This window comes from Marmota monax, unplaced genomic scaffold (assembly GCF_021218885.2).
Source record: "Marmota monax isolate L192 unplaced genomic scaffold, Marmota_monax_Labrador192_F-V1.1 WCK01_AAM20220418_F8-fsc00045, whole genome shotgun sequence".
NCBI lineage: Eukaryota > Metazoa > Chordata > Mammalia > Rodentia > Sciuridae > Marmota > Marmota monax.
The window spans coordinates 10036976-10056600 of NW_026692132.1; the positions used below are offsets into that span (position 1 = coordinate 10036976).

Below are 19625 nucleotides of genomic sequence, written 5' to 3' on the forward strand. Positions count from 1 at the left end.
ATATGTCCCATATCCTCCTTAATTGAGAGTCTGAAAGCCATAGGCTGTGTGCAAAGAGGGGGTCTCTACAGTGGTAAAGGAAGGGAGTGGAGAGGAAAGTGGGGAAGAATCAATAAATCCTTTCACGAAATGCCATGAAAAAATTCATACTACTGGGCTAGGGATGTGGCTCAAGCGGTAGCGCGCTCGCCTGGCATGCGTGCGGCCCGGGTTCGATCCTCAGCACCACATACAAAGATGTGGTATTAGTCCGCCAAATACTAAAAAATAAATATTAAAAAATATATATATATAAAATATATAAATATATAAATAAATATTAAAAAAATTCTCTCTCTCTCCCCCTCTCTCTCCCTCTCTCTCCCTTTAAAAAAAATTTCATATTACCTGCTCTTCATAGATTACTCAATTCATTTTACCTTTTTTTACATGAAATAGCTATTTTTCATATTTTTAGTTTTTCATTATAACACTGATTCTTTTAAAGGATGAAAAATATAACTGCGTAGATATGAAACCTGAAGTAAAATGTTACAAAGGTATCAACTCCTAGTCTTGTAGAGTCACAGGGCTTTTTATACAACCCAGTAATAGGCTGGCTTTGGCTTCCTGCTTTGCCTTTCTTTACTTTATGGTCAATCATGTGGGTATTGCTCCAGGTCATTTTCTACTATGTTTATTCTAGTCACTCTTCATGCTCTATTTTTATTGCTGGGGTTCCTCTTCAGTGAATCAGTTAACACTTGTCTAATTTGTTTATGACCTCATCAAAGTCATTATGTGCATTTTATTTGGCAAAGAGTAAGTATTTCACATAATTGTATTCATTAGAATTCACCTAGGTCATACACAACTTTACATGATGTAGTTTAAACCCTTGACAAATTCTAACCTTAACTTTTGCATATAACTTTCCATTTGGTAAACACATCTAAGATTTTTTAAAAAATGCATAATCTTTAATTTATCAACTTTTTGGTAAGAATTTCTCATTAGGAATTAATAGAAAGATTGAAAAAAATTCTTTCAACCTCTTTTCATCTGACAGTTAATTTCATATTACGTAAAATGAATATGAGATGGGAAAAAATAGGAGGTCATACAATAATGTATGCTCTTTTAGGTCAGAGGATTCTATTCTGGCTCTTGAGTATGATGACTAAATTATTACTACAGGTATAGGTTTTTTTTTCCAAAAAATATTCAGATATTTTTGATTCTTGAGACCTATAATAGAAAAGTTGATGCATTATTCCCCAATGAGAAAATTAATATTTCATATAGTGAGCAATACATGAAATAGTTTTATTACTATTTAGGTACAGGATTATAGTTTGTTCACATATGTTCATACTTGGATTCTTCATCTACAACTATATTCTATTTTAAAGGCATGCTTGCATCCTGATACCATTGTTGAAAATTCTTCCAATAACTGAAGGTTTTATTTTCCATCTACCTATCAGCAATATAAGGTCATGGTGTGATAGTACCAGGTGTGTATTAACACATTGATTTGGTCACTTTTGGTATGCCCAACTGCAGTAAGTTCTCTAACCTTCATGGGCACACATTTATTCATTGGAAAATGGGCACAGTATCTGCCTTGCACAATTGATTTGAAGAGTATATAAAGTACATGAAACACTTAACACATATGATATGTTCCTTTTATGATCATTTCTTGATGAACATAAAAGGAATATATTGTTCTTTCCAAACCTAACTGGTGCACATTCTGTGCATCTTTTATAAAGGATAAAATGTTTTGACTACAAATTTGTTCAAATGCAAGTGAGATTAGAAATAAAATAGAAGTACATAGCCGATAATCTTATTGAAAAGATAAAAATCTAAGAATTAATTGATGAAATAAAAAATTATTCCTTTAAAAATTATTACCTGTGGAATCCAGCCCATAAAACAAGGGAGAACTGATGATACACTGGGAGAATCATGCTGGTTTTCAGAAAGCCGATTTCCATCAAAACTGCATCCTTCCAGTAATAAGCCATTGATCTGCCATGGAAATGTACAAGTCATTAAAATATATATATTAAATCCTGAAATGTCAGGAGTTAAGATATTATACCATAAGAACAAAGATAACACTTTCCATTGTGGCTATGTATTCTAAATACTATGAAAACAGATCATGGCATTTTATTGGAGAATAAAAAATATAAGATCTGGAGAAGTGTTCACTGTGAACTTTAGACTGAATTCTCATTTTTAGCAAATAATTTAGGAAAACACACAAATGCCATCAGTTATGTAACCCAGGTGCCCTGGCATTAGATTTAATAGAAATATAATGGAAAAAGTCAAAAAAGTCATTATTTCTCCCAGAAGGGGAAAGAAATGCATTAATTAGAGAGCAAACATGTGTTTCCTGCTTGGAATTATAGCATCATCTTTTACAGAGTAGAACAAAGTTCAACAGTTTAAATGAAAAAAAACTTTAACATGTTTTATAGAGTTGAAGGAATAAAAAAAATTAATATCTCACTCTAAAGTAACTTTGGTAACAACTGAAGAAATTCTGAAAATGAAAATATAGTTCCCTAGGTAATATTAATTTCATATTTCTTAGTGCTCATTATTTTAATTTCTCTACTGTTAACCTACACTAATGGCAATGTATTTTTGCTTTCATAGCTCTTCCAACATTTTGCTTTCATGCCAATCTATATTCCTATAGTTTATACTTGGTACAAAATATAAGAAATCTTATAAATATTATATAGTACCTTCAAGTTTTAACATATGCTAGCTGATCTTCAACTTATGATGAATTAAATCATAACCTTTTGACCTTACATTCAGAAGAAACCATATCTTGAATTTTGATTTTTCTTAAGTGTGGCAATATGTGTATTAAGAGACCCTCTTGGAAACTGAAACTCCCAGTCAGCCCACAGGATCACAATAATAAATAACTGATATGCTACAGTACTGTGTTGCTGCACTATTTAGTTCAGTAGATTAGGCATCTTAAATGTCTTTAACAATATTTTCAACTTGTAATGGGGTTTTATTGGAACATAACCCCATCACAAATTGAGAAGCATCTGTAAATGAAAGAACTCTGTAGTTCAAGGTCAAAGGAACATAGTTGGAAGAGTTAGGATCATTTTTGGCCATATTGAACTTAGGAAATGGTTTGGGTACTAGGATGTTCTAGGAGATTGTGTCTTAATAGTTTTATTTTTTTAAATTTTTTACTAAAATAACATAAATAAATAAATAAAAAATAAATTTTTTATTGTTGGTTGTTCAAAACATTACATAGTTCTTGATATATCATATTTCACATTTTGATTCAAGTGGGTTATGAACTCCCATTTTTACCCCATATACAGATTGCAGAATCACATCAGTTACACATCCACTGATTTACATATTGCCATACTAGTGTCTGTTGTGTTCTGCTGCCTTTCCAATCCTCTACTATCCCCCCTCCCCTCCCCTCTTCTCTCTCTACCCCATCTACTGTCATTCATTTCTCCCCCTTGTATTATTTTTCCCTTTCCCCTCACTTCCTCTTGTATGTAATTTTGTATAACCCTGAGGGTCTCCTTCCATTTCCATGCAATTTCCCTTCTCTCTCCCTTTCCCTCCCACCTCTCATCCCTGTTTAATGTTGATCTTCTTCTCATGCTCTTCGTCCCTACTCTGTTCTTAGTTACTCTCCTTATATCAAAGAAGACATTTGGCATTTGTTTTTTAGGGATTGGCTAGCTTCACTTAGCATAATCTGCTCTAATGCCATCCATTTCCCTGCAAATTCTATGATTTTGTCATTTTTTAATGCAGAGTAATACTCCATTGTGTATAAATGCCACATTTTTTTTATCCATTCGTCTATTGAAGGGCATCTAGGTTGGTTCCACAGTCTTGCTATTGTGAATTGTGCTGCTATGAACATCGATGTAGCAGTGTCCCTGTAGCATGCTCTTTTTAGGTCTTTAGGGAATAGACCAAGAAAGGGAATAGCTGGGTCAAATGGTGGCTCCATTCCCAGCTTTCCAAGAAATCTCCATACTGCTTTCCAAATTGGCTGCACCAATTTGCAGTCCCACCAGCAATGTACAAGTGTACCCTTTTCCCCACATCCTCGCCAGCACTTGTTGTTGTTTGACTTCATAATGGCTGCCAATCTTACTGGAGTGAGATGGTATCTTAGGGTGGTTTTGATTTGCATTTCTCTGACTGCTAGAGATGGTGAGCATTTTTTCATGTACTTGTTGATTGATTGTATGTCCTCCTCTGAGAAGTGTCTGTTCAGGTCCTTGGCCCATTTGTTGATTGGGTTGTTTGTTATCTTATTGTCTAATTTTTTGAGTTCTTTGTATACTCTAGATATTAGGGCTCTATCTGAAGTGTGAGGAGTAAAGATTTGTTCCCAGGATGTAGGCTCCCTATTTACCTCTCTTATTGTTTCTTTTGCTGAGAAAAAACTTTTTAGTTTGAATAAGTCCCATTTGTTGATTCTAGTTATTAACTTTTGTGCTATGGGTGTCCTATTGAGGAATTTGGAGCCCGACCCCACAGTATGTAGATCAGAGCCAACTTTTTCTTCTATCAGATGCAGTGTCTCTGATTTGATATCAAGCTCCTTGATCCATTTTGAATTAACTTTTGTGCATGGCGAGAGAAGGGGATTCAGTTTCATTTTGTTGCATATGGATTTCCAGTTTTCCCAGCACCATCTGTTGAAGATGCTATCCTTTCTCCATTGCATGCTTTTAGCCCCTTTATCAAATATAAGATAGTTGTAGTTTTGTGGATTGGTTTCTGTGTCCTCTATTCTGTACCATTGGTCCACCCGCCTGTTTTGGTACCAGTACCATGCTGTTTTTGTTACTATTGCTCTGTAGTATAGTTTGAAGTCTGGTATCGCTATACCGCCTGATTCACACTTCCTGCTTAGCATTGTTTTTGCTATTCTGGGTCTTTTGTTTTTCCATATGAATTTCATGATTGCTTTCTCTATTTCTACAAGAAAAGCCATTGGGATTTTGATTGGCATTGCATTAAACCTATAGAGAACTTTTGGTAATATCGCCATTTTGATGATGTTAGTTCTGCCTATCCATGAACAGGGTATATTTTTCCATCTTCTAAGATCTTCTTCTATTTCTCTCTTTAGGGTTCTGTAGTTTTCATTGTATAAGTCTTTCACCTCTTTTGTTAGCTTGATTCCCAAGTATTTTATTTTATTTTTTTTAAGATATTGTGAATGGAGTGGTTGTCCTCATTTCCATTTCAGAGGATTTGTCGCTGATTTATGCGTGTTGATTTTATATCCTGCCACTTTGCTGAATTCATTTATTAGCTCTAATAGTTTCTTTGTAGACCCTTTTGGGTCTGCTAGGTATAGAATCATGTCATCTGCAAATAGTGATAATTTAAGTTCTTCTTTTCCTATTTTGATGCCTTTAATTTCTTTCGTCTGTCTAATTGCTCTGGCCAGTGTTTCGAGAACTATGTTGAACAGAAGTGGTGAGAGAGGGCATCCCTGTCTTGTTCCAGATTTTAGAGGGAATGCCTTCAATTTTTCTCCATTCAGAATGATGCTAGCCTGAGGCTTAGCATAGATTGCTTTTACAATATTGAGGTATGTTCCTGTTATCCCTAGTTTTTCTAGAGTTTTGAACATAAAGGGATGCTGTACTTTGTCGAATGCTTTTTCCGCATCTATCGAGATGATCATATGGTTCTTATTTTTAAGTCTATTGATGTGGTGAATAACATTTATTGATTTCCGTATATTGAACCATCCTTGCATCCCAGGGATGAATCCTACTTGATCATGGTGCACAATTTTTTTGATATGTTTTTGTATCCGATTCGCCAGAATTTAATTGAGGATTTTTGCATCTAGGTTCATTAGAGATATTGGTCCGTAGTTTTCTTTCTTTGAAGTGTCTTTGTCTGGTTTAGGTATCAGGGTGATGTTGGCCTCGTAGAATGAATTTGGAAGTTCTCCCTCTTTTTCTATTTCCTGAAGTAGCTTGAAAAGTATTGGTATTAGTTCCTCTTTAAAGGTTTTGTAAAACTCTGCTGTATACTCATCTGGTCCTGGGCTTTTCTTAGTTGGTAGTCTTTTGATGGTTTCTTCTATTTCCTCAATTGATATTGGTCTGTTTAGGTTGTCTATATCCTCCTGACTCAATCTGGGCAGATCATATGACTTAAGAAATTTATCAATGCCTTCACTATCTTCTAATTTATTGGAGTATAAGGATTCAAAATAATTTTTGATTATCTTCTGTATTTCTGAAGTGTCTGTTGTGATATTGCCTTTTTCATCTCGTATGCTAGTAATTTGAGTTCTCTCTCCTCTTCGCTAGCATGGCTAAGGGTCTGTCGATTTTATTTATTTTTTCAAAGAACCAAGTTTTAGTTTTGTCAATTTTTTCAATTGTTTCTTTTGTTTCAATTTCATTAATTTCAGCTCTGATTTTAATTATTTCTTGCCTTCTACTTCTTTTGCTGTTGTTTTGCTCTTCTTTTTCAAGAATTTTGAGATGAAGTATGAGATCATTTATTTGTTGGTTTTTTCTTTTTTTAAGGAATGAACTCCAAGCAATGAATTTTCCTCTTAGAACTGCTTTCAATGTATCCCATAGATTCTGATATGTTGTGTCTGTGTTTTCATTTATCTCTAAGAATTTTTAAATTTCCTCCTTGATGTTTTCTATAACCCATTGATCATTCAGTAACCTATTGTTCATTCTCCAAGTGATGTATGGTTTTTCCTTCCTTCTTTTATCGTTGATTTTCAATTTCATTCCATTATGATCAGATAAGATGCATGGTATTATCTCTACTCCTTTATATTGTCTAAGAGTTGCCCTGTGACATAATATATGATCTATTTTTGAGAAGGATCCATGTGCTGCTGAGAAAAAAGTGTAACTGCTTGATGTTGGGTGGTATATTTTATATATGTCAATTAAGTCTAGGTTATTAATTGTGTTATTGAGTTCTATAGTTTCCTTATTCAACTTTTGTTTGGAAGATCTGTCCAGTGGCGAGAGAGGTGTGTTGAAGTCTCCCATGATTATTGTATGGTGGTCTATTAGACTCTTGAACTTGAGAAGAGTTTGTTTGATGAACATAGCTGCACCATTGTTTGGGGCATATACATTTATGATTGTTATGTCTTGTTGGTGTATGGTTCCCTTAAGCAGTATGTAGTGTCCCTCTTTATCCCTTTTGATTAACTTGGGCTTGAAATCTATTTTATTTGATATGAGTATGGACACTCCTGCTTGTTTCCGAAGTCCATATGAGTGATATGATTATTCCCAACCTTTCACCTTCAGCCTATGTATGTCTTTTCCTATCAAATGCGACTCCTGTAGGCAGCATATTGTTGGGTCTTGTTTTGTGATCCATTCTACTAGCCTGTGTCTCTTAATTGGTGAGTTTAAGCCATTAACATTTAGGGTTATTATTGAGATTTGGGTTGTTCTTCCAGCCATATTTATTTCTGTTACTAAACATGGTTTGTTTTCCTCTTTGATTATTCCCCCCCCCCTTTACTGTCCTACCTCCCACTGTTGGTTTTCATTGTTATTTTCCATTTCCTCTTCCTGTAATGTTTTGCCGAGGATGTTTTGAAGAGATGGTTTTCTAGCTGCAAATTCTTTTAACTTTTGTTTATCGTGGAAGGTTTTAATTTCATCTTCCATCCTGAAGCTTAATTTCGCTGGATACACAATTCTTGGTTGGAACCCATTTTCTTTCAGTGTTTGAAATATGTTATTCCAGAATCTTCTAGCTTTCAGAGTCTGTGTTGAAAGATCAGCTGTTATCCTGATTGGCTTACCCCTAAATGTAATCTGCTTCCTTTCTCTTGTAGCTTTTAAAATTCTCTCCTTATTCTGTATGTTGGGCATCTTCATTATAATGTGTCTAGGTGTGGATCTCTTATGATTTTGCACATTCGGCGTCCTGTAGGCTTCTAGGATTTGGGATTCTGTCTCATTCTTCAAGTCTGGGAAGTTTTCTCGTATTATTTCATTGAATAGATTGCTCATTCCTTTGGTTTGGACGTCTATACCTTCCTGTATCCCAATGACTCTTAAGTTTGGTCTCTTTATGTTATCCCATATTTCTTGGATGTTCTGCTCATGGTTTCTTAACAGTCTTGCTGAGCTGTCTATGTTCTTTTCAAGTTGAAATGCTTTGTCTTCATTGTCTGATGTTCTATCTTCTAAGTGTTCTACTCTGCTGGTAGTATTCTCAATTGAGTTTTAAGTTGGTTTATTGCTTCCTGCATTTCTAGGATTTCTGTTTGTTTGTTTTTTATAACCTCTATCTCCCTGTATAGTTGATCTTTTGCTTCCTGGATTTGTTTGTGTAATTCATTGTCGAAGTGATCTTTCATTGTCTGATTTTGCTGTCTAATGTCTTCCTTGATACTCCAGATCATCTGAAGCATGTATATCCTGAATTCTTTATCTGACATTCCATCTGCTGCAGCTGTTACCTCTTCTAAAGTTGAGTTGACCTGCATTGCTTGTGGTCCTTTCTTTCCTTGTCTTTTCATACTGCTTGCGTTTCTTTCTGCTTGGTGAAACTGTTGTGTTTTTGAAAAATTTTCCCCCTATATATTTATATTGCTCTTGTATAGTTGAAAAGTCTCCCTTGCACGGTCTGGCGGTGGTCTGCCTATCTTGCAGGTGCGGGCGGCGGCTCTGCTCTGCCCTTACTCCAATTGGGGTGATGTGTCTACCACGCTGGCGGGTCGCTGGGCTTATTCCGGGCACGGGAGGCGGCTCTGCTCTGCCCTTACTCCAATTGGGGTGTCGTGACTACCACGCCGGCAGGTCACTGGGCCTGTTCCGGGCGCGGGCGGCGGCTCTGCTCTGCCCCTACTCCAATTGGGGTGATGTGTGTACCACGCCGGCAGCCCGCTGGGCCTGATCTGCAGGTTGGTCGCAGGTCTGCCCACCCTGCGGGCACGGGTGGCAGTTCCGCTCCGCCCCCACTCCAATTGGGGTCACGTGACCACCACACCAGCGGGCCGCTGGGCCTGATCCGGGCGCGGGCGAAGGCTCTGCTCTGCCCCTACTCCAGTTGGGGTAACGTGTGTACCACGCTGGCAGGCCGCTGGGCCTGATCCGCCGGTCTGTCGCAGGTCTGCTTACCTTGCAGGCACGGGCGGCGGCTCTGCCCTGCCCCTCCTACCACACCCGCGGACCACTGGGCCTGTTCTTCCGTTTGGTCGCAGGTCTGCCCACCTTGTGGGCGCGGGTGGCGGCTCTGCTCCACCCCCTCTCCAATTGGAGTCATGCGACCACCACGCCGGCGAGCCGCTGGGCCTGCTCCGGGCGCGGGCGGCGGCCCAGCTCCTCCCCTCTGGCTCGACGACAAAGCGAGAGAGACTCGGGTGTCTGTGACTCACCCTCCCTACCAGGAGACCAACTGTTTCTGTCGCCGCTGGTATTGATGAAGTTCTCTCCTCCGCCGCTTTCTGATGACATCAGATCTCTGCCATGTTGGTATCCTATGCGAATGGCAGCATTTCGTTCCCTTTGCCGGGTGACCAAAGCAACGGGTGAGTCCTGACCTGCCCTCACAGGGCCCCGTCTCAGTCCTGTTGCCACTGCCCACGAAGGCTCGGTTGGTATTTACCTCCACAGTACTTAGCAGGACCCGGACCAAGAAGCAGTTTCCACGGGCTCCTTAGCCCTGGGCCAGAGCAGTTCCGGGAGGGGGAACTCGGCCGCTCCGTGCTCGGTGTATGCTCTGATAAGAGCAGGCTCCAAGAAGCAGTTTCTGCGGGTTATTTAGCACTGAGCCTGAGTAATTTGTCTGCAAGCCGCAGGCGAATGGCAGCCTGAAATTACCTGTTCTATGGCTGAATGAGCTGCGATCAGTCGAAAACAGGGATGGTGACGTCAGCTCTCCAAGATGGTGGCCGCTGGCCTCCTCTGTGGTCTGACCGGTGTGGAGAACCGAATTGGACCACTTCCTTCCCCCCTCTCGAACCCAGAATTCAGCACTGAGTATAGTGCTTGCACAGCTGGCAGAAACTGCAGCGCTGTATCCCTGCGTCGCTATCTCCTCGTTTCCCAGCGTGTGCTGCAGACTCTACCGCGGGGCGATTTGCTGAATAAGCAGTGTGACCCTCCGTGCGACAAATCTCTCGTGTTTGAGCCCCCGTAGCCGATCCTCATGCGATGGAAATCCTTCCTCCAGGTTCCAGAGCACCCCACTATTGCTGGAAATTCCTAACAAGATAGCCTTTAGCCGTCCTGACTCGTCATTGTCCCACACAGTGACCCGGCACACAGGGGCAATGCACTCCCCTCGCCGCCATCTTCCCTCCCCGTCTTAATAGTTTTAAATAACCATTTCATTAGTTTTATAGTAAGATTGCATTGAAAAAGCAACTTTTTTAAAGAGCTGGAGTTAAAAATCAGAATTATGTAATATTTAAGTTCAATATTGTATTATACCACTGATGTAATACACAGACAATATTAAAGTTTATGAAATATTTTGGCCTTAAAAAATGCAAGTTAAAGTTTAAAGAGTTCTTCTAATCTCCTGGTAAGGTAATTCTTCTAAGACCTCTTCTAGAAATTTCACCAAGTTTTAAATTTCAATAGTCAGTATAAAAATTTGCTAAGTTACAACTTGATTATGTCATATACATATACTGAGATAAACTCATAAATTTCCTCTTCTGATTTGAGGAGAAACACTATTCCCTAGGATTTCATATCATAATTGGTAGTACTGAGGATCGTAGTTGCCTAATTAAACACTGGGGAGATATGTTTGGCTCATTCTCAGTAACTTTCCACATGCCACCAATTATCAAGTCCTGCCACTTCCAAGAATTACTTTCTGAATCTGTCCTTTTCTTTCCACACCCTCTATAACTGCCCCATTCTGGAAGCTATCTGTTTTGGCCCTAATTACTAAAAGGTTTACTAATTTCTTTGACTTAACTCTTAACTTCAGTCTACCTTTCATTACACTTAAATAAATCTTTAAAAAATTATTTTTAAATTAAAGTTTGAATTAGTATATAAAACAAATTGTACATATTAATGGAGTAGCAGGTGATATTTCACTAGATATATACATTGTGTAGTGTTTAAGTCAGGTTAAACATATTTATCTCAAACATTTATCATTTCTTTATGGTAAAAACATTTCAAAATCTAGCTTTTTGAACTATAGTAGGTTATTGTTTGTCTATAGTTACCCTACTGTGTGATAATACAACAGAACGCCTATTTAGTTGTAATATAACATTCACTGATCAACCTTCCCCCATTCCTCCCTCCCACTTATTCTCCCCAGACTCTGGTAACTACCACTTCTTTGAGATCAACTTGTTTAGACTCCATATTGAGAGAGATGATGCAAAAACTGTCTTTCTGTGACTGGTTTCCTTCACTTAACATAATGATCTCCATTTCCATCCATGTTGTCACAAATGACAGGATTAGTGTTCCATTGTCTATATGTACCATATTTTCTTTATCCATTGATTGATGGATACTTAGGTTGATTTCATTTTTTGTCTATTGGAAATAGTGTTGTAAATTAAACATGGGTGTGTTTTGTTTTGACATATAAATTTCATTTCCTTTGGCTATATACCTAGTAGTGGGATTGATGTATCAATCTATTTCTAATATTTTGTAGAACCATGACTGTACTAATTTATATTTCCACCAATAAATGTTCAAGCACTCCTTTCTCCATATCCTTGCCAGCACTTATTATCTTTAATATTTTGCATAATGGAAATTCTTACTAGGTAAGGTAATACCTCATTGTGATTTTGATTCTCATTTCTCTGATGATTAGTGATGTTGAGCATTTTTAAATAAATCAATTGGCTGTTTGTACGTCTTTTGTGGAGAAAATTTTATCTTTATTTATTTTGCTATAGAGTTTTTGGAGTTCCTTATGTATTCTAGATATCAAGGACTTGTCTGGTGTGTAATTTGCAAATGTTTTCTGCCATTCTTTAGGTTGCCTTTTCACTCTGTTAATTGTTTCCTTGGCTGTGCAGAAGCTTTTCCATTTAATGTAATCCCATTTATCTATTTTTGCCTTAATTTCCTGTGCTTTATCCAAAATCTATTTTCCATTATGTTTTCTTCTAGTTCTTTCATTGTTTCAGATCTTACATTTAATTCTTTAATCCATTTTGTAACTGGAATCTAGTTTCATTCTTTCACTTTTGAATACCTAATTTTCTCAGCACCACTTATTGAAATGACTATCCTTTTCTCAACGTATTTTCTTAGTATCTTTGTTGAAAACTAGTTGGTTACACTTGAGTTTACTTATGCTTTCTTCATTCTGTACCTATGATTTTATGATAATACCATGCTATTTTGTAGTATATTTTTAAGTCAGGTAGTATAATGCCTTGTGCTTTGTTCTTTTTGCTCAAGATATGTGTGTGTGTGTGTGTGTGTGTGCGCGCGTGCGCGCACGCGTGTGTGTGAGATTCCACATATATAAAAAATCTGGTAAATACAGGATTCAATGTAATGCCTATAAAAATTCTATGCCTAAGTCATTTTGGGTAGTATGGACATTTTAACAATATTCTTCTAATCCATGAATATGAGATGTTTTCCCATTTTTTTTATTCAATGTTTTATAATTTTCATTAAAGAGATCTTTCACCTCTTTGGCTAAATTTATTCTTAGTTATTTTTTTATAGATATCACAAATGGGATTATTTTCTTCTATTTCATAGAGCAAAACTATGATTTTCATATGCTGATTTGTATCCTGAAAATCTGCTGGATTCATTTATTTTAATTTTTTTGATAAAGTTTTGGGCATTCTCTCTAGAAGATCATGTCATCTATAAAGAGACAATTTGGATCCCTCTTCCATTTTGGAAGCTGTTTGGATTTCTTTGTCTTCCTGATTGCTCTGTATAATCTTTAAAATCATTTCATGTGTTATAAAACTCAATTTACTAGTATTTTTGTGAGGAATTCTTTTGCATCAGTTCATCCAAAAATATTGCCCCCTCCCCCTTTTAGTGTGTTCTCCTCTGATTTTAGTATCAGGGTAATATTGGTCTCATAGAATGTGTTTAGAAGAATGTTTTCTTTTTCCATTGTTTGGAGTAACTTGAGAATTGGTACTAGTTTTTAAAATATTCAGCGGCAAAGCCTTTTGGTCCTGGGCTTTTACATGGGAAGTTTTTTATTACTAATTTAAGTTTTTATTACCTGTTATTGCTCTGTTCAGGCTTCTTATTTCTTCATGATTCAATCTTGATGTATTCTGTGTGGTAAATCAATCTTTAAAAAAAAATCTGATCATGCATTCTTTGCATTTTAAAATCCTTTGGTACCTTTTTCTCCTGTCCTTAGGGTAATTTTGAAAAATAACTTAAGCCTTGACACCACCTAACTTTCTAGTGTCAGTTTTCCTCTTCTCTACAGTGTACTCTAATCCTTCTTGGTTTCAACTGGGGTCTTGAATGCACATGATCTGTCACCTCTACACTTCCACATATATTCCTTCTGCTCTGAATACTTCTTTATTTTTTTTGTTCCTTTTAGTTATACATGACAGTAAAATGTACCATATATACATGGAGTCACACTAGTCGTGTATTCAAATATGAGCATAGGAAAGTTATGTCCAATTCATTCTACTGTCTTTCCTATTCCAATCCTCCCTCTTTTTCCTTCACTTTCCTTTGTCTAATATAATGAATTTCTATTATTCCCCCTCCCCCTTTATTGTGAGTTAGCATCCACATATCAGAGAATATTTGGTCTTTGTTTTTTTTTGGGGGGGGGACTGGCTTATTTCAGTTAGCATAATATTCTCCAGTTCCATCCAGTTTAGCAGCAAATGCCATAATTTCACTCTTCTTTATGCCTCAGTTAGTATTTCATTGTGTATAAATGCTACATTTTCTTTATCCATTCTTCTATTGAAGGGCACCTAGGTTGGTTCCATAGCTTAACTATTGGGAATTGAACTGCTATAAACATTGATATGGCTGTGTCACTATAGTATGCTATTTTTAAGTCCTTTGGGTATATGCCAAGGAGTGGGAAAACTGGGTCAAATGCTAGTTTCCATTCCAAGTTTTCTGAAGACTATCCATACTGCTCTCCAGAGTGGCTGCATCAAATTGCAGTTCTACCAGCACTATATGAGTGTACATTTTTCTGCACATCCTTGCCAACATTCATTGTTATTCTTGATAATTGCCATTCTGACTGGAGTAGGATGAAATTTCAGTGTAACTTTAATTTGCATTTCTCTAATTGCAAGAGATGCTGAACATTTTTCATGTATTTGTTGACCTATTTCTTCTTCTGTGAAATGTCTGTTCAGTTCCTTTGCCCATTTATTGATTGGGTTATTATTATTAATTTTTTTTGGTGTTTTCTGAGTTCTTTATATACTTGGAGATTAATGCTTTACCTGAGGTGCAAGTAGCAAAGATTTCTTCACATTCTGTAGGCTATCTGTTAATATTCTTGATTGTTTCCTTTGCTGTGAAGAAGCTTTTTAGTTTGATATCATCCCATTTATCAATTCTTGATTTTACTTCTTGCCCTTTAGGAGTGTTGTTGAGGAATATGTGAACACTTCTTTCTTATCAACATTTCCTGGCTTCTTCTACAGATATCATTTCAAACATTACTTCCTTACAGAATATGTATTTTTGATTCCTATACACTGAGATATGTTCCCATGTTGATGTTATTTCTCCATTATTATAGTTATGATAGCTAATTATAATTACCTATTTAGTATAATAATTTTTAATATCAGTCTTTTCCAATAGGCTTCCCCAATAGAAAATAAGCTTAAGGAATGTCTTTTTATCACCATCTATTTCTGATGCATAGCTCACAGTGTATTCTAAAATATGTATATTTCCTCTACTATCCCCCCTCCCCTCCCCTCTTCTCTCTCTACCCCATCTACTGTCATTCATTTCTCCCCCTTGTATTATTTTCCCCTTTCCCCTCACTTCCTCTTGTATGTAATTTTGTATAACCCTGAGGGTCTCCTTCCATTTCCATGCAATTTCCCTTCTCTCTCCCTTTCCCTCCCACCTCTCATCCCAGTTTAATGTTAATCTTCTTCTCATGCTCTTCCTCCCAACTCTGTTCTTAGTTACTCTCCTTATATCAAAGAAAACATTTGGCATTTGTTTTTTAGGGATTGGCTAGCTTCACTTAGCATAATCTGCTCTAATGCCATAGGAAAGGCAGCAGAATACAACAGACACTGGTATGGCAATATGTAAATCAATGGATGTGTAACTGATGTGATTCTGCAATCTGTATACGGGGTAAAAATGGGAGTTCATAACCTACTTGAATCAAAGTGTGAAATATGATATATCAAGAACTATGTAATGTTTTGAACAACCAACAATAAAAAAATTAAAAAAATATGTATATTTGTTGAATGAATAACTGAAGGAATGAATGAGGTACAAAAAAATATTACTATAATTCTCATAACAGAATGGTCTATTCTAACTTTACCAATTGATTAAAGACAAATTGAAACTATCTTCACAGTGTAAGTTATAGTTTAATATTACATTTTGAGTTTACTGTGTCTCAATACATATCCATTGAATAAAAACATTATAAAAATTGCTCCATTTTTAAGAACACTTCTGTATTCCAATATTGACTTTTATATACTTTAAAAATAAACCTAAAATTTAAGCTTTATTTTACTTAAAAACCATAAATCTACCAAATTTTTAGACATTTGTGAAATTTAAATATATTTATGTTTTTAAAAATGAAAGCATAAGAATGTCAAAAGACAATACTTCATTATATAACTTGGAGAAGTAAATTATATATAACTTGAAGTAAGGTAAAATTAAAACAAAAAATATTTATTAAGTAATATACAATTTTAAATAGATTGTTCTAAATATAGTATTTAGATAAACATACTCACATAGAAAACTTAAGTCTTGTGACTGAGTTAAATTTCTACATTTATTATAAATATCAACAATTAAACAAAATTGTTAACCAGTTAAAAAAAAGTAGGTGATATTTTAATGCTAGCACACACCAAGACTTATTCATACTTCAATAAATGATAAAAGTGAGAAAATATGACTTCACTGATACTTGCAGATTTGAAACCAGTGACAAACAGTAAAAGGTCATGATTTTTAAATGAGAAAAAAAGATAATGTGATTTCTAATACAATTCAATCAGGAAAAATAAAAATGACTGCAATAATTTAGCTAGTTTATATCTTTAAAATGTCAATGTATCACATATTTTAAGCAACCTATCCAGCTTTTCCCATATAACTATTGAAGCTTCTCCTTTGGGTCATAAGGAACTGTCATTTTTTTCAAAATAAACATTTTATGACATCTTTATTGCCATATAATTCTTATGATCCAAAACTTTTAAAAATATTAAATGGGTTCTAGTATACATCATTGTTCTCAGTTTTAGAACACTTTCATTACCCCAAAAGAAACTTCATACCCTAAAGTTCTCACCCCACTAACTTCTTTCCTCCTACCCTTGGCAACCACTAGCCTACTTTCTGTCCATATAGATTTCTCTATTCTGAGCATTTTATGTAAATGAAATCATATACCAGTTGGTCTTATTATGATTTTTGTATATTGATTTTGTAACCTGCTACTTTTCCAAATTTGTTTGTTAACTCTAGCAGTCTTTTGATGGAGTATTTTTTTATCTTCTAGGTATAGGATAGTATCTGTAAACAGTGATAATTTGACTTCTTCCTTTCCTATCTTACTCCTATTATTTTCTTCTCTTGCCTAATCACTCTGGCTAGAATTTTTAGCACTATATTAAATAGAAGTGTTAAGAATAGACATCCTTGTCTTGTCCAAGATTTTAAAGGAAATGCCTTCAGTTTTTCTTCATATACTATGAGGTGGGCTTTGGGTTGTTCATAAAGAGACTTTAAGATGTTGAGGCAAGTTCCCTCTATCCTTAGTTTCTTCAGTGTTTTTATCATGAATGGGTGCTGAATTTTGTTGAAGGCCTTTTCTGCATCTATCAAGATTACTAAGTGTCCTTGTTTATGTGATGAATTACATTTATTGATTTGCATATATTAAACGATTCATTCATCCCTGGAATGAAACCAACTTGGTCATGGTGTATAATCTTAATATGTTGTTGAGCATGATTTGCTAATATTTCATTATGCATTTTTGCAAGTAGGTTCATTAGGGATATTGGTCTATAGTTTTCTTTACTTGTTGAATCCTTATCTGGTTTTGGTATGAGTATGATACTGGCTTTGTAGAAATAATTTGGAAGTGTCCCATTATTCCTTTCTATTTCATGAAATAATCTGAGGAGTATTGGCATTAGTTCTTCTTTAAAGATTTGGTAGAATTCAGCCAGAATCCATATGGTCCTGGGCTTTTCTTTGTTGTAATGATATTCAAGCAGTATTAAAAAGCCTTCCACATTATTGGTTTGTTTAAGTTTCTAAGTTCTTTGATTCAGTTTTGGCAGTTTTCAAAATTAGTCCCCAATGAGCTGGATTTCTGAGAAGTCTGGTAATAGTTTGGCTAAGGGCTTATTTTTCTTGTTTATCTTTTTAAAGAACCAACTCTTTGTTTCATCAATCCTTTGTATTTTTTTTTTATTCTCAAGTTGATTGCTTTCAGCTCTAATTATTTCCTTCCTTTTACAGTTTTGGAATTGGTTTGTTTTTCAAGGGCCTTGAGATGCAACATTTGGTTGTTTGAGATTTTTCTGTTTTTTTTTTAATACTTATTTTTTGGTGTAGATGGACACCAAATAATAACAAATTATTATTATTATTTTTTAATGTGGTGATGAGGATCAAACCTAGATCCCACTTGTGCTAGGCGAGCGCTCTACCACTGAGCCACAATCCCAACCCTGAGATCTTTCTTATGTAGGCACTTCATAGCTATAAATTTCTCTTAGAACTGCCTTCATTATGTCCCACAGGTTCTGGAATGTTGTATCACTATTCTTATTTGAGTCTAAGAACTTTTAAATTGCACCCTGATTTCTTCTATTACTCATTTATCATTCAAAAGAATACTGTTCAATCTCCATGTTTTCCTATAGTGTCTATAGGATTTTGTCATGTTGATTTATAATTTCATGTCATTATGATTTGATAAGATGCAAGGAATTTTATACACATACACATATGTTTTTGTATTTGCTAAGAGTTTCTTTGTGGCCTACAATTTGGCCTATAATTTGGCCTATTTAGGAGAAAGTTCCATGAGCTGCTGAGAAGAAACCATATTCAGTTGTTGAGAGATGAAATATTCTATAGATATCCATTAGGTCCACTTGATTTATAATATTTTTCAAGTCCAAAGAGTCTTTAATGAGTTTAAGTATAGATGACGTATCTAATGATGTGACGTGATGGTGTGATGAAATCATCCAGTATTATTGTACTGGGGTTTATCTAAGGCTTCAACTTGAGTAGTGTCTCTTTTATGTAATTAGCAGCACCCTCGTTTGGGGCATAAGTATATATTGGTTTATCTTCTTGTTGGATTGTTCCCTTTTCTTTGTCTGATCATTTTGGTGTGAAATCTGCTTTACCAGATATGAGAGCAGCTCCTCCTGCTTGTTTTCAGGCTCTATTCCCATGGTTTATCAACTTCTATCCTTTCACTTTCAGCCTGTGGTTGTCTATCCTGTAAGGTACATCTCTTACAAACAACATAGTTAGTTGGGTCTTATTTTTTTTTCTTTTTATTAATTCTGCCACCCTACTTCTTTTAATTAGAGAGTTGAAACCATTTACACTGTTTTATTATAGAGATGTATATTAATTCCTGCCATTTTGATTTATTTATTGTGTTTAATTTGATCCTATTTCTCATTCAGCTTTAACTACTCTTCAAATGAGATTTGTCCCTTTGTGAACTCTGAGGTTTATTTATTTATTTTTTATGTGCAGTATTTCTTTAAGAAACTTCTCTAGTGCCAGTTTAGTACTTATGAATTCTTTTAGTTTCTGCTTGTCTTGGTTTTTTAATTTCATCTTCAATTTTGAATGTTATTAGTTGTACCCATGTTTGGGGCATAAATATTTATTGCTTTATCTTCTTAGATTGTTACCTTTGTTTTGTCTGATCACTTTTGATGTGAAATCTGCTTTGCCAGGTATGAGAGCAGTTTTGGTTAGATATTGCAGTTTTGGTTGACAGTTATTTTCTTTCAGGACTTGGAACACATTGTTCCAAACACTCCTGGCTTGCAGAGTTTGTGCTGAGAAATCAGAAGTGATTATGATTGGCTCACCTCTAAATGTAATCTGATGTTTTTCTCTTAAGGCTTTAAAAATTTCATCCTTGTTTTGTATGTTGGGCATTTTAAATTATAATGTGTCATGGAGAGGTTCTGTTTGGATCTTGTCTTTTTGGGTTCTGCATGCTTCTTATATCTGGATGTCCATCTCATTCTGAAGGCTTAAGAGTTTATCCATTCCATTAGCCCACATCTCACAGTCCTCCTCAATTCCAATGCTTCATAAATTTGTCTCTTCACGTTGTCCCAGAGTTCTTGTATATTCTGATCATTGTTACTTATTTTCTTTAATACT

At 35.7% G+C, this 19625-nt stretch overlaps 1 protein-coding gene across 4 annotated transcripts in view; it reads right to left on the reverse strand.

The window, feature by feature from the left end:
• Positions 1–19625, reverse strand: part of Dync2h1 (dynein cytoplasmic 2 heavy chain 1) — a 381051-nt gene that overhangs the window by 8496 nt on the left and 352930 nt on the right. For all 4 annotated transcript variants that reach the window (XM_058586626.1, XM_046466604.2, XM_046466597.2 and 1 more), the window contains one exon: positions 1903–2019. In XM_058586626.1, the coding sequence (XP_058442609.1) occupies positions 1903–2019 (117 nt within the window). The remainder of the gene's footprint in view (positions 1–1902; positions 2020–19625) is intronic.